Genomic DNA, 16,099 nt, shown 5'->3' with positions numbered 1-16,099 from the left:
ACAAAATAAAAAATACGAAATACAAAATATTTTAAATCAAATAAGTGTAAAAACTTAAAAATTACCAAAGAGAAATAAATATACAGACTTAATGTTCAAGCGGAATAACAAAACACTACATCAAAATAAATTTTTGATGCGGATTTGGGATTTGTGGAGGTGGCATTTGAGTGAAAACCTCACAATCCTATTTTTCGGTTTCATTTATTAACATGACAGCAGCTTCAGTGATTTTTATTTTTTAACAAACAGTTCTTTCAACACTAGTTATGAAGCTTCCCATTATACCCAATGTTCAATTTTCTATACATGTTCGCGTATCTAAAAATCTATCATACTGACAGTGTTGATGGCGTCTTACTATTAGGTTAGGTTATGTTTAACATGACCGAACCACCCTTCCATTCGACCTAAGAGACCTATTGTAGCTCATCCTTAGATTGAAGTTGTCCTTTTTGCCCCCCCTTTTTAAAAAATCTATTATGGCCTTTGGTGACACTTCTAAGAAGTCGTACGGCTCGAGTTCCTTCTCCATCTCCATCCATATATGTAATGGAGGGAGGTGAAGTATAACCTCCATAGAGGCGTTTGTGGTATTCGACATCGTTATTGTTATGGTTAAATGTCTCACTATTACGGCCTTGCTTTTTTCTTGCTTTTGGCGGCCAAAATATAGAATGATGAAATAATTTTAACTTTTTTCCAAGTCTAAGATGAAATAATTTACTAATAATATTTCATACGAGTAAATTATAAATATAAAAAAGTATTTTTAAAAAGTAGCCTCAATACTGTCGAATAAAAAATGTTCTTGTTTTACGTATAGAATTGAGAAGATCTTTAATTAAAGAAAATTCAATATTATATACATAAATTACTTACGTATGATGCATTTTACCACATTGTAGCTTTTACAGATTCCTCTTCGATTTTTGAAGACCAACAACATGATTTTAAGTTTATCCACGGTCTTTAGAAAGTTCGAAGATTCCTCAACCAGGATATTGTTCCGCCATGTAGTACTCTGTTACCGTCTATTTTGCCTTATAGGATATTCTTCGGGAACATATTTATTTCGAATGACGTCCAAAATATTCAATTTTTTTTTTCGGAGTAAATAATACTTTGAGTTATATACCCATCCTTTTAGGGCAAATTCACATGACAAGCGCTTAACGCGCCTTTTGATAACGCACCTTTGAACGCTACGCTGGCAACGTGCGTCAACGCGAGCTTTAGATCATTGGTTTTCTCTATTACCGTTTAGTTGACCGAGCGCTTTGACGCGGATAGACGTATTTAGGGTTCGTCAATTCGTTCAGAAATCATCCGAAATGGAAACGGAAGCTTTTAATACCGAATAATTTATAGGTGAAATTGAAAAACATCCTGCGATATCGTGCTGGTTAATAAAAAAACTTACCTCAATGTGATTATGAGTGAAATACAATACCGCACAGTGTTTTCATCTGTTACGAGTTCATCCAGAGCCAGTAAGTCAATAAATGACTTGATGGACCTTCTGCAGCAATATCTCCGTCTTCTGTCGCGTCGTTTCTGCTGCCGGTATATAATCACCGTTAAAACTATTCCTACGTTCATCTTCGACAAATCTGGCCAGTTGGTTGTCAAAACCAGTGCCAATAAAACACACACAATCTTCGACAAATGTCAAATGTCAGAATTCAAATCATACCAGGGCAGCCGCGGCAATGCACATTCAACGCCTGACAAGCACGCACCATGTGAATACTACACAAAAATTTACGCGCGTTAAGCGCTTGTCATGTGAACCTGCTCTAGCTAGGTTGAAACTAAGTCTATCGGTCCATAGTCTTGTACTGTCATATTCAATTTAGGTTTAACATTAAGTAGGCACATATTTAAGTTACCTAACAATTTAACGTCGGTTACGAACGACTATACTCCGGTTGAAAATTATCATAGGAGTTTTTATGGTACATAGAGCTGATAATCCCCATCATAATGTCATAAAATAGTGCCGAAGAATTTCAAAATTATTTGAAATTTTTAAATTGGCAGTAATTTTAATGAACCAATATGTGGGAATCTGCATTGTTTGTAATACACTGATGTTGTCTCAGTTTTCAATAATCATTATTAAATGGTCTTAGAATAAAATACTTGGTGCAAAAATAGTGCTAGCAAAATAATAACGCATTCAAAAATGTAATGTTTGCTGTAAAAGACGCACTTATCACCATCTGAATACTTTTTCGTAGATTTAAAACTAAAAACAAAAACACAATATGTGTATGTGCACAATATCCTTGTAGTAACAAAACAAAGACCTGAGAAAATAATTGATTATAACTCATTAAAATAATTAATTTTCAACCTGCTGGGAAGACAACCAGCTAAAAGATAAATTACGTTGATTTAGTAATTATTAACCTTTTACCTCCCACAGAATAATCAGTTGTTAAATGTGCAGTGTCTAATTTGTCCTTATTCTGAAGATAATAAATTGCCCAATCATTGTAATCCGAAAATACAAATTAAATACAAAAATTAATCGAATTAATTATTACAATAATTATTATAATAATTTATTACTCTTCATGTGAGTACCTATACAGTGCGCATTCGAAATCCGGTCGTCTATTTTCTGAAACACAGCAATTAACAAAAAAAATGGATAACTGAACTAAGGTGCCTGTACATTGTTTTTATGATGTTTTACTGATGAAATCATTGTAAGTGGGGGATGGGCGCCATTAGGTAAAACTCTTTTAAATGAGATCATATGGAAAGTAATACCTAATTTGAAAGGTTTTGTGTTATTTCGTATGCTCCTACATGTTTAAGCGATTCTTTGGGATCATTTCAAAATGACGAAGTTCAACGACAAAATACTAATCACCCAATTAGAAAAATCGTTGAGTATCAAGTTCCTGGAAGGAGTAGGAGAGAAAGATCAAATAAGACACCGTAACAGACAGATAGTACGACACATACCTGTGAAGGGGAATATTAGTGGTGTGACCAAATACAGAATACAGAAAATTTTGGAAAAATGTAATTAAAAATGCTGAAATTGCATAGAGATCGTTGGAAAAGAAAATGATAATAAAACATTTTACAGTTGTTTTGAGGTTTCTATTTCCAATCCGGAAATTGTTTTAAAAAAGTCTAAAATAAAGATTATTAGTGATCTTAACCTGTAAATATTTATAATTGGCGGTGGGTGGTAATACCAATTTGACAGTTGACTTACTTGACCTCGATCTCACACGCATTAGCCACGTTTTATTATAGTTAATTATATACGTCGTGTCGGTCTATAAGTCCGGGGCCTAACCATTCGACGATTTAAATTTTTGACATTTCGGTAGTCCTAACCTTCAAAAACATACTGTCAAAATGTTCATATCATTCGGATTATTATTTACCGAGTTACAGTATTTGAAGTGACGCTACTTTTGTGATTTTTATCAGCAATGGATTCAAAGCAATTGTGTGTTGAATTATCACTGTTATTTGATGGGAAAAATAAAGTCCAAACTAAGCAATGGCTCAAAAAGTGTTACCTGTACTCTGCTCCATTGATTACAACCATTAAATGATGGTTTGCTGAATTCAAACGCGGTCGTACCGACACCAATGATGCTGATCGCCCCGGAAGGCCAAAATGATGAAGTTATTCCCGTAAACATTGAAAAAATGCTAAAAATTATTATGCAAAACCTCAAAGTGAAGTTGAAAAAGATGGCTGCCACTCCAAAGTTATCAAAGGGTAGCATTTTGACTATTGTACATGATCCTTTGGGTATGAGAAAGCTGTTCTCCAAATAGGTACCGCGTTTTCTCACACCAGACCAAAAACAACAACGAATTGATGAATCTCGGCGCTCTTTGCTTATGTTTAATCGAAAAGGATCGAAGTTTTTGTATCGGTATGTCATAATGGATGAAATATCGATCCACCACTTCACTCTGAAATCAAATCGGCAGTCATCTGAGTGGACCAAAAACGCAACGACCACCGGAAAGGTTATGGGCCTCTATATTTTGGGACCCGCAATGAATTATTTTCATTAACTATTTGAAATATGGAGCAATAATCAACAGTGACTACTATTTTCGTTTACTGGAGCGTTTAAAGACTAAAATCGCAAAGAAAAGGCTTTTTTTTTGTTCAAGAAAAAATTGTTGTTCACCAAGACAATGCACCGTATCACAAGTGGATCAATAGGATGGCAAAAATGCACGAATTGGGCTTTGAATTGCTTCCGCATCCATCGTGTAGTCCAGATTTGAGCCCCAGCGATTACCACCTTTTTTCCTATCTAAAAGAATGCTCCGTAATAAGAGATATCGTTTCAATGATTAAGTAATCGCCGAAACTGAGCCAAAGATAAATTGTTTTTTAAGAGCGGCAAAGGAGATCATTTTGATGAATAAATATTAATTGTGATGAATAAAAAAATGTTGTTTTATTAGTTAGGCCCGGGACTTATTGACCGACGGATTACATGATGTGTTTCTAACCTGCTATAGTATTGATATTCTTATTATTGACTTTTTCTTTCAGTATCGGCAACAAGATCGAAGAGGTACAAAGAAATAACGAAGAAGTAATTCAAAAAGAAATACCTAGCTCACGTTGGGATAACCCAAAATAAATTTGTCGATGACGCAGCTATATAGCTTCTTGTAACTAAATCTCTTTAAACAGTAAGATGTCAGTTGTTTAAATGTGAATTAAACCCTCTCGAACTCATAGACTTAAAATATAAATAGACTGTGCGTTTCCTCAGGCAAAGTGAAGGGACCATCTTTCTTTTCCTCTTTTTTTTTAAACTTTTTTTCTCTGTGTCTGTCTTTTTGTACGGAGGTAAGAGAGAGAGGGGGAGAGAGGGTAAAATAAAATAAGGAGATAGAGGAAATTAATTGAGAGATCTTGTTCACATTGGAAACTGCCGACTTGCTCAGTCTATTTTATATATAAGTATATACTAACCTGACCTAAAGCTACGGCTATGGGACTGGGCGACGAATCTGGCGATGAGGTAAGGGAGGACACTTGAGGTATTTGTATTTCTTGTTTGATGTGGATGTTGGCGAAAGGCGAAGTGCCCGGTTGTCCGGAATACATATCGGCCCCTAATCCGCCCCTCAACGTTTGCGCCGCCAACTGCCGCTGCCGCATTATCTGCAATTTTCTGGCCCTATCCCTCTTGTACATGGGTCCGAATTTATTTCTCCCGCCCCTCATCCTGTCTGCTCGAACAGCTGAAATAAAAAAATCAATTTTAAAAAAAAGTTTATAGGTCATGTAAATAGGTACATAGGTAATACAATGCTAAAGATCCGTTTATCCTAAACTACATAATTTAGAATGCACAAACCAAGATTTTCTTTATCTTTTTTAATACTTCACTTATTTAGTAATTTGAAAGACTTATTCCAACCTCATTTGCTGTTTTGTATTTGTTACAATAAAGATTAAGTACACTGTATTTAAATTTCATTATTTTTTAACCCAGCACAAATAGGTTTTTTCTCAGTCGATTTTTTTGGTAATTAATAGGCGTACACAAAAAGTTTTCCACAAAGGGTCTTTAACTATTCTATCTTTAAATTAAATAAAACAAAATTTGTGGAATATAAAATCGTTCAAATATTCGCCGCGGCTTCGTTGGGTGGCGCACATCCGAAATGTAGAACTTTTCATTATTCTGGCGCATAAATCAGGCTTAAATTGACTAATAGCACGGTCTATGTTGGCTGTGATGAGCATGAGCCGCTGTGATTTGTGACTTATTCGCCACAACGAACACCCGAAACCCTAGAAGAATAATTTAGAATTTAGATCTGTAATTTGACCCTAACGGGTCAAATTGTACGATCACGAGGCTAGTTCACATTACCTCCACGTGATGTGACCATTCTATCAAATTTTGCAACATTTCCAATATGGCATGAGCTGTGCGGCACGTATTGCCGTTTTGGTGAACCAACACGTCGTTGGTGTCCATATCATCTCATTTAGGCCAAAAGAAGTTGATAATCATCGACAGTGTTTGCCGTTGATGGTAATGTCTGGCCAACGTCGTACTCAAAGAAATACGAACCAATAAATGCTCTTGGATCTCATCTGAATTGGCCTATTAAGCCAAAAATTGGCTTAAGATGATTTTTTTTTTGAAAATTAGGTTCCAATTACTCCAGAGCCATTCAGCGAACACACGTGGTTTGTCTATGTATCTTCAGCTCCTGAAGACTGAATTTGAAAAAAACAGTTTTATCATTCACGTGTTTTGGCACGCTATATATCCATTTGACACAAATAGCTTTAACAATATTTCGGAAGTCTCTATTGGAAGCCCATTGATAGAAGGAAGCATTTTTTAGAGAAAAATCAGCTTGATTGATTTTCAAAGTATTCACCTTTAAGATCAATACACTCTTGCATTCGAACAAAACAATCGTCGAAGCATTTATGCTTCATACGGTGTCAAGTCAGGACTGTATGCAGAATGACCCACCAAATTGATGTTTTTGGTCTACAAATACTCGGATGTTATACGTCTGAGAGCCGGCATTGTCCGGATGCAAGAGGATGCGATTATTTCAGTTGTTTTTACGGAGTTCATCAATCACTTCTGACAAACAAATTGCATACTATTCAACATTGACGGTTCTAAATCATGGCAATATGTCGCCTTTTCCAAAAAAAAACTCGCGATCATTTGTTTGCCAACGCTGCAAGCGCGGATACTTTTGTTAATTTTGGCTATCTGGAAACAACCATATCGTTAATTAGTTTTTTATTTAAGGATCATAGCATTGTATCGATGTTTCACCACCAGTCGCGATGTTCTATACCAAATTTGAGCTGCCGCTTATGAGCAACAATCAAATTATGAGTTAAGTATCCAAAGACTGTACATTTTTCGGAAACTCTATCAAAATTTCTTTGAGCTATGGTTATACAGAAGGATCCCGAAGATACCATGGACAGACAAAAGTTACCAATGAAGAAATACTGCGGAGGATGAACACAACCGCGGATTTGGTCAACATCGTGAAGGAAAAAGAGCCGTAGGACGAAGAAGAATATCCTAACCTGCTAACCTGAGAGCAGGGTATAGAAAGACCTCAACACAGCTATTCCGTATAGCAACCAACAAAGTCATCATAGCCAGAATGATCGCAAACGTTCGGAACGGACAGGCACCCTAAGAAGAAGTACATTTTTCTCACTGCCAACAGGGTATGCAAAATTGTTTGTATTGTTGTTTAGTTAGGCCAACTTTAAAATCGTATAAAATCATTGCAAGAAAGTATTCAAGAGATAGTTTCATTTTTTCTTTAAATTGACTTTTGAAGAAGAAATAAGAAATATCAAAATTTACGAAAATCTTATGTACGAAATCTAGTAACTTTTGCTAGATGGCTCTAGAAACCTAAATTATTATGTAAGTGTAACTTAAGATGCTTTATGTAATATAATATATAACTATAAGATACGAAAAAGTATTGATCCCTTCGATTCTTCGACGTTTATACTTATACCAAAAAACAAAATTTGTTTTTTTACATATTTAAAACATTTAATATTTAATTAACTGGCCTGTACCTGTTAGTCAGTGATGAAAAAAAAAATAAACAACATCTTTTGTTGATTAGTTTTCATCCATTTCCTCATTCTTATTTCTGACTTATTACAAAGCGAAATTATTCTTGATATAAATAAGGAAATGTCAAAAGCATGTTGATCGGGTCATACGAAATGCACGTTTTCATAGAGAAACACCAAAATCATTTCATCATAACAACGCCTGTGTTATAATACACTACAATTTAATAGAACATGGATAAATAAAGTAATATTATATATAATTATATGACATTCTTATTGAAAATATATTTCACTTGGTGTAGAGAGTTTTGTAAACCGAACTACTTGTGATTTGAATCTTATTGAATAAAAGAATCGTGTCCTTTACAAAAATTCATTTTATAACTAAGTAAGTTATAAATCAAAATTCTATACTCCTTGACAAACTTTTAATCCAATGCGACATAAAATGTAAATGAGCAAGACTTACAGATTTAAGCCAGAATTGCACATCTCAGTGGATGGGTACCATATGATTTTGGAGATTTGGTACTCAAATTTGTTTAAATAGTGATAGCCAGCGAATTCGTATTTGGCGAGAACCAAAAAGAGCTGCACAACTAGCACATGCCCTTCCATACTTCGTTTCGCTGCTAGTAGTGTTATGATTTGGGCAGGTATTATGGTAGGTGGACGCACGGAATTGGTGGTTATTGACGGAAATCTAGCAGGACAAAGGTACATCACACAGATTTTAGAACCTCATGTGAGATTATAGCAAGGAGCTGTGGGTGAAAATTTTGGATTTATGGATAATAACGCCCGCCCACATAGGACTCAAGCGGTAAATGACTATCTTGAGAAAGAAGGTATTCGTCGTTTGGAATGGCCTGCGATGTCTCCAAACATGAAACTCCTTGAATATGCGTGGGATGTACTCTCTAGAGCTGTTCACGCCCGAGTGAATCATCCTAGAACCCATCATAAGCGTGTCAGTAGAGAAGAATGGGAGAATTTCTCACACGAAATGATTAATCGACTTCGAATTCGATTAATCCAATTTTTTTAGTTTTGAATTTTTTATTGATTAAAAAAACAAAAAATATCCGTCCACGTTATATTTTTTTTATAAATCATCTATAGCAGTAGTGTCTGAATATAGTTAATAATAGCGAAAATTTTGGGTGATGCGTAACTTTTGAAACTATGTGTATAATGAATAAACGTAATGTAAATGTAATTTGTTTAAACACTTTAAAAAATATACTTTTTTCCAACACTTCTAATTTTTATTCGATTCTAATTAATCTTCTACTTTACAATAAAAGTTTAAGTTTTTATCTTTAAAATTAAACTAATTACTTTTTTAATTATTATAAATATATTAGCTGGGAATTAAAAAAGAATTCCTACTTTTTATCTAATCGCCCTAAAGAACTTTGTGTGACAAATTTGTGTAAATATTATCAACTTTTCCGAATATGAAAACAGATTTTGTCTACGAGCAATAGTTTAAACGTTATTCTAAATGTTTATTAATCAAAAGTAACCGTAATTTTGCAGGAGGGTTGGGACGGCATTGGGGGAAGTTGCCAGGAATCGACAGGAGTGGCGACTTCTTTGTGAGCAGACCAAGATCTACAACGGATTGTCGAGCCACTTATGATGATGATGAAGATGATAAACAATTAACGATTTTGCCTTATTTTGCAGTTTTCGAAGCAACAAATTAACTTTAAACTTTTAGCCATTTTAGAGCTTTTTTTTATATTTTAAAGACTAAAGTTTTGTAATTTTACCTCAAAAGCTGTTCATTGGTAAGCAAAAAATAAAAAAAAAAATGGCATTTTTTAATACTAAATTGTTCATAATTAAAAAAAGACGCCTAAATCTTTGCAGAAAACATAGGTTTTCTTTATATAGGCCTAAAATAACTAAAAAAATAGTCATATATCTGGATTTGTCACAGTCCCGAGAGAAATCTTATTTTCCCGAGCTACTGAGCGGACTCCTGCTTCTAAAGGGTGATTCATTTAGAGGTACTTTTTTTGGTGGAGATTTGATTGGAGATCGTGCATGAATACTGTCAAACTGACATTTCGCTTTTTTTCAGTATTGTTTGACATTTCATGATGTAAAGACTTAGCCCTGCACAGGGTCTAGAAATTATTAAGTTCTATTTTGAAAATGGGAGTTCTGTGAGGAATGTGTTTCGTGCGCTTAGAGCAATTTATGGTCCACATAATCGGCCTACCGAACGTACAATTCGCTTTACAATTAGTAAGTTTGAAACCCAGTTTTCATTATTGGATAACACGCGACCAAATAGACCACATTCAGCACGTACTAAAGAAAATATAGCGGCGGTAACGGATAGTATACTCGAAAATAATGAAGAATCGACTCGTCGCCGTTCTCAACAGCTTGGCTTGTCATATGCAACAACTTAACGTATTTTACGTAAGGATCTTGGTTTAAAAGCATACAAAATTAAATTAGTGCAAGAGCTGAAGCCGGCCGACCTTCCGAGTCGTCACCGTTTCAGTCGATGGGCTCTTGATATGCTTTCAGAAGATCCACTGTTTTCGAGAAAAATTTTGTTTTCAGATGAGGCCCATTTTTGGCTTAATGGGTAGGTTAATAAACAAAATGCCCGTATTTGGGGTGATGAACAACCCAAAGAGGTTCAAGAGTTGCCATTACACCCTGAAAAAACAACTGTTTGCTGTAGTTTATGGGCTAGTGGAATCGTTGGTCCATATTTCTTTAAAACAGAGGCCGGCCAGAATGTTACTGTGAACGGAAACCGTTATCGTGCCATGATAACGGACTATTTGGTACCTAAAATTGAAGCTCTTGGTTTCGGCGACATTTGGTTCCAACAAGATGGCGCCACTTGCCATACAGCTCGTGAAAGCATGGCTTTACTGTGAGAACGATTCGGTGAACAAATTATTTCATGCTTTGGACCAGTGAATTGGCCGCCTAGATCCTGTGACATCTCACCTCTAGACTCTTTCTTTTGGGGCTACTTAAAGTCCAAAGTCTATATGAATAAACCAGATACGATTGAGGCATTGAAGGCCAATATTACTCGAGTGATTGGTGAAATACCAATCGAAATGCTGGAACGAGTCATCGAGAATTGGAACTTCAGAATGAACCAACTTAACCGTAGTCATGGCCAACATTTAAAAGAAATTATCTTTAAGAAGTAATTGTAAAGAATGGTTCTTTTGTATGATAATAAATATTTTCAAATAAAATTTATTTTTTTCATTGTTTTTTCTGGTTGAAAAAAGTACCTCTAAACGAATCACCCATTAGTTAGTGTTAGGTAATGGTTTATTTACTCTTAAATGAACTATCTGCTACATAATTGATCGGTAGAAAATGTATCAGCTGACCAAAATAATCTTTTAAAACATCAGAAGTTATTTTTCTTTTAGTTTAACTATTTTCACAGTGATCTTTTGGTATATTGGATTCATCAGTTTGGAATAAATCCATCCATCCACCCACCTCTAATATCGACTTTAATATGGAATAATTATTTTATTACAGTTTAAGAACATTTTATAGTACACAAGTAAACATGTTTTATAATCACTCTAAAGTATTAAATTTGTTTTTTAAGTAACAAGACGTAAATTTTACGTAACAACGTAATTTTTAAGTAACAAGAGTAGCTTCTAGTTAAATCTTCAATTATCAATATCATATCTTTCAGTTTTTATAAAATATTATTTCTGTGCATAAAGTTATTTCGTGGATCCTTTTATATTAAACTATAAAGCGTAGAATAACGATTTCTTTCTTGATTTCACCTCAAAAATGCACCAAAAAAGTAGATAATTAAGTGTGTATACCACTTTTATGTTAGAAAATGCCACATCACTCCGTTCAAGGACTAAAGATTGGTATAATATGGGTCCATTATAATGAGGAATTTTTTAAACCAAAATAACATTCTATTCTGCCTCGAGATCAGTTTGAACTTCCCTTCTCAAGGATTTAATTTGAAACGATGGTTCTAATTTACAGGGGGATATGATTTGTTATAGTTGTAAATTATTTCGGTATTTTTAATTTTTACTGATTTTAAAATATAGAGAGAAAAAATTAATTATTTTAGCCTTGGTGTCTTCTTCGTGTGCCTCATCCTTTAACGACATTAACGGTCATCACGGCCCATTTTACTCTGTCTGTAACAATTCTGAAGAGTTCTATTGTTGCTTTTCCACTCTACTACTTTAAATGTTTCCACCAGGACGTGCGTTGTTTCCCCGATCCTCTTTTTCCCTCCACTTTCTCTTGTGTAACCAATCGCATAAACTCATACTTTTCATTTCTTAGTATGTGACCAAAGTAGCTCATTTTTCTTTCCTTTATAGTGTTAAGTATTTTTTTTCATCTTCTTAATATTTCCGTGTTTCTTACTAGTGTGTCAATGATATTTTCCACATTCTTCGATAGAACCACATCCCAATGCTGGTAAGTCTATTTACAGTTGCGTCCGTAATTGTCCAGGCTTTAACTACATAAAAAATTTATTTTATTTTATGTTTCCGCTTCCGCATCAATAGTAGTTTCCAAACATAAATCTTTTGGATCGAAATGAAAATTTAAAAAAAATCGCCTCTTTAATCTTCCGCGATTAGTGTGTGGTTCTTCTGGGGATTGATTATAAATAAAGGAGTTAACCTCATACACTTCTAGGTTTATGGCTACCGGATAGGTTCTAGCACCTGCTGAAGAACTCTTCAGCGTTGAGATACAGGTTCTTAAACCGTCTTCTGCCTGAGGTCTTGCTTATGCCTATTCGTTAAAACTATAGTTCGTCTAGAAAGTATCCGGAATTTTATATTTTTCCAAATTTTAATAGATTTCCTTTTTGTAACATTTTAAGACAAAAGTAATGCATCAAGTAGGTTGTGCCGATAGTAGGTTATGGACAAAATCGCATGACAACACCATCTGTCCAATATTGTTGTTTGTAAACAGACTTAAGATTTGTGAAATAATGTCGCAAGTAGAAAAAAGAAAAGTGGTAGAATATTTGTATAGAAAGGGTGTCCGAAACGTTAAAAAATTAGAGCAATTGACAACTTGGAAAAAGTGCAGTGTATGAGACAATAAAGAGGATAAAAAATGGCATAGATATGAGACATAGACCAGTTTCGGGTAAACCGCGTAAGATTCGCGGAAACAATTTAAATGCTTTAGTGGCTTTAAGACGATAAAATCCGCGCCTAGGGTTTCGAAAATTAGCGAACAGATTGGGATATCAACGAAGAATAAAAGTGTGCCCAGAAATTGTCCGCATGCCACTGAAAAAGGAAGGCTACATATCAAGGAATCCAAAAAAAATCCCTACAATGACACCTCTGCAAAGGCAACAAAGAATAGATTTTAGTCAACGTTTTCGAGAAGATAATTTTAATAATGTTTTTATATCTGATGAAAGTTGTTTCCAGCTTGGTGCAAATCATCTAAAAGTCCTATCAAGAGAAAATGTTACCGTTCAAATTTCCCACTAAAATAATGGTTTGGGGAGCAATATCTCAGCGTGGTGTGCTACATCTCTCTGTATTTTTTTTTGTGGCTTTAGCCAATGGTACTGTTGATAGTGCGAAATATTGTGACATCCTAAATGGTTTTCTTCTTGAAATGGCTTTATGTTTTATATCCAGAGGGGTGGCGTTTTCAACAAGATAATGCAAGATGCCATAGTTCTGCTTTTACTGAAGCTTGGATGCAAGAACACGAATTGGCAACAATTCCGTGTCCAGCAGCATCCCTAGATCTTAGCCCCATTGAAAACATATGGGGACTGATGAAGATTGAAGTGGAATGAGCAGCGCCATGAGATAAAGAAGGTTTAATTCGGCCAGTTTTAGAGGCCTGGAACACCATTACCGAAAATTATGGTCTTGACCTAGTTTCGGGTGTACCTGGACGTTTAGTTAAGTGTTTGGATTTAAATGGAGGTTGTATAAGTAAATGAGATGAATTATTTGTTGAAATTTTATATTTTAAGTAATAGAAAATAAATACCGCAAAATTATAATTCTGCTTTCTTTTTTCCGGATACTTTCTAGACGGACTATATTTCGAGATCCTTGGCGACCTTCATCGCGGTTTTTGTTAGTTTGTTCGTGATCCATTCTTGTCCAACAAAAGTTAATGAATTCATAATCACTGTCGCCAAAGCTTCGCTTTCTGGAGAAAGCTAATGAAATCTGGATGTCGATGCCGGGTACATGTGGTACATGAGCCGAGCCATCTACACCACGACAATGTCTCCACGGCCCGGATTGGTCGTCAGGTGATTAATAGGTACTCACAAAATTGCAACAGTTACAACTATTTGAAATAGTTTGAGGGGAAAATACAAGTATAATTTTTGTCGTGACACAATTGTTGCCATTATTTTTGTTTTTGATATGTTCCGTTTTTATTCTAACTTTCAGCGTTGCCCTGTCACTGATCATTTTCTCCAATTCGTTCATACTGTTGGAAAACAATATTATATCGTCTGACAATCCCAGGTTTATCATAGATCGTCTGTTGATATATATATATATTCCACTGTTTTCTCAATCAAAAAATTTATTTATGTCCATACACGCATACTAATGTCAATATAAAAGAGGATTCTGTAATATAAAATATAATTTCAAGCGAAAAAATGCATTATGAACATAAAAAGGAAGTCAAAAGTCGAGCTAAATATATTACTGCAGTGGACATTAATAGCAAACTTAAAACTAGCGATATACAGTTGATTTACTGGCGCCGTCGACCTTGACGGAAGTCTCGCGTACTATAATTAGCACAATCAACTTGTGTATGTTGGTCTATTATAAATGAAATGATTCCTTGTTCATGCATATACGAGTATAGACTGCAGTAACACAATCGGGGATGTTTACGTATCATCTGCCTCGTGAAATTCAAATAAATCTTTGTTATAGTCAGAAATAAGGCGTAAAAGCGGCAAAAATGAACAAAGATTGACTAAAAACTCTTTGTAGATGCACAAAGGCTAATTCTTTGTTGCTTAACTCAATTACGAGTATATGTGATGTAGATGTTGTTTTGGTTTTTGTTTAGAAGAGGATTTTCGTCCATGACTTACAATAATTGGAATACTCATTTATTCTCTTACACTTGTAATAACCAAAATTGTTCGTATATCTGACAATTTCTGTGTTTATAATGACATAGTTTTATATCACCGCCTTGGGCTTTTGTGTGTGAGGCCGCTTCACGTCCACAAGATCAATCGCAGAGTAGTGGTTTAAAGTGCATGAAAGGCCTATTACAATGCGAACTATTTATCGCGGATTCGATATCCGCGAGAAGTTTTGGACTTGCTTCATACAGTCCTCAGTTTGCCCTACATATCACTAATATGTACCGAAGCGATCTACTGGCTTTGATGCAGAGAACGGCTCAACTGGGACCTCGAAATAAACACTACTTTCTTAGTGATGAATACAGCTGTTCGGTCATGAATGATGTCCGTGAAAGGGTGAAGGTTCTTAATTTTCTATGGAAAGACGTGTGTTACTATTATGTTAGAATTCTGGTTTGGAGGGCTATTACCTACGGAAGCAGATCACACTTGATGTTCCTCAGATGTTCTGCTTTATATATGGATGCTACCCAATCCACTTTTACAACAACCAATCAAAAAGAAAGAACAAATGCGTGTCGCAAAAATAAGAATGAGAGAAAAATGAAAAACTTTGAAAAAGAGGATTACTTACTATGGGTTAAGATAAAAAATTGTGGAGAAATACAATTGTTAAAGATAAAGAGAATAATGATGAATTTTCAATGGTAAATTATTAATTCGCAAATATGTATTAGTTAAACATCATTTTTATTAAATAAAGCCTTGTGCACAAGTGGTTGTGCGTTTCTGCGTTTTTGCCTATACGCTTCATTGGATTTGTATATCTAATAGTGTATATTGATTAATTCGATTGACCGTGCATAGTGACTCCACCCACTATACAATGCAGCAATATAAGACTGCTCCATATCCTTATCTGTATTAAATCATACGGAACTGCCGATATAAGTGTGTATATCGCAATACATAATCAATTCATTTAATTAACGAAACAATAAATTCAAAGAACCCGAAGTGTTTTATAATCGAGTTAACCGGATTTCTGATAAAGAAGTCGGAAATTCAAAATTGAATACGTGGATTAGTTATTGTACTCCAAAAATTGTTATCTCGGTGTTATCCTTCTGAAAATATAAATATGTAAAAGGCGGACAAAAGAGAAAGAAAACTAATTTATAGTCAAACATATATTTTTGCGTTTCAGTAGCAATTTTGGCCATCATTTTGATCCAAATAAGTTTGCTTCTAGCCAATCCGAGCAGTTAGGGATTTATTTTTTGGCGATGCGGTGAGATGCATCTTAAATGATAAATTGGAATGACTCTTGTTCTTTGCAATCGTAAGTATCACATGAATTATTGCTATTC

At 34.7% G+C, this 16,099-nt stretch overlaps 1 protein-coding gene across 2 annotated transcripts in view; it reads right to left on the bottom strand.

Annotated features, from left to right (window-relative positions):
- Window positions 1–16,099, bottom strand: part of ftz-f1 (ftz transcription factor 1) — a 520,286-nt gene that overhangs the window by 42,760 nt on the left and 461,427 nt on the right. For both annotated transcript variants that reach the window (XM_072520365.1, XM_072520364.1), the window contains one exon: window positions 4,985–5,256. In XM_072520365.1, the coding sequence (XP_072376466.1) occupies window positions 4,985–5,256 (272 nt within the window). The remainder of the gene's footprint in view (window positions 1–4,984; window positions 5,257–16,099) is intronic.

This window comes from Diabrotica undecimpunctata, chromosome 1 (genome assembly GCF_040954645.1).
Source record: "Diabrotica undecimpunctata isolate CICGRU chromosome 1, icDiaUnde3, whole genome shotgun sequence".
NCBI classification, from domain to species: Eukaryota; Metazoa; Arthropoda; class Insecta; order Coleoptera; family Chrysomelidae; genus Diabrotica; species Diabrotica undecimpunctata.
Note: the sequence above shows the minus strand (reverse complement) of the source record. Positions and strands in the feature narration are given on the sequence as shown.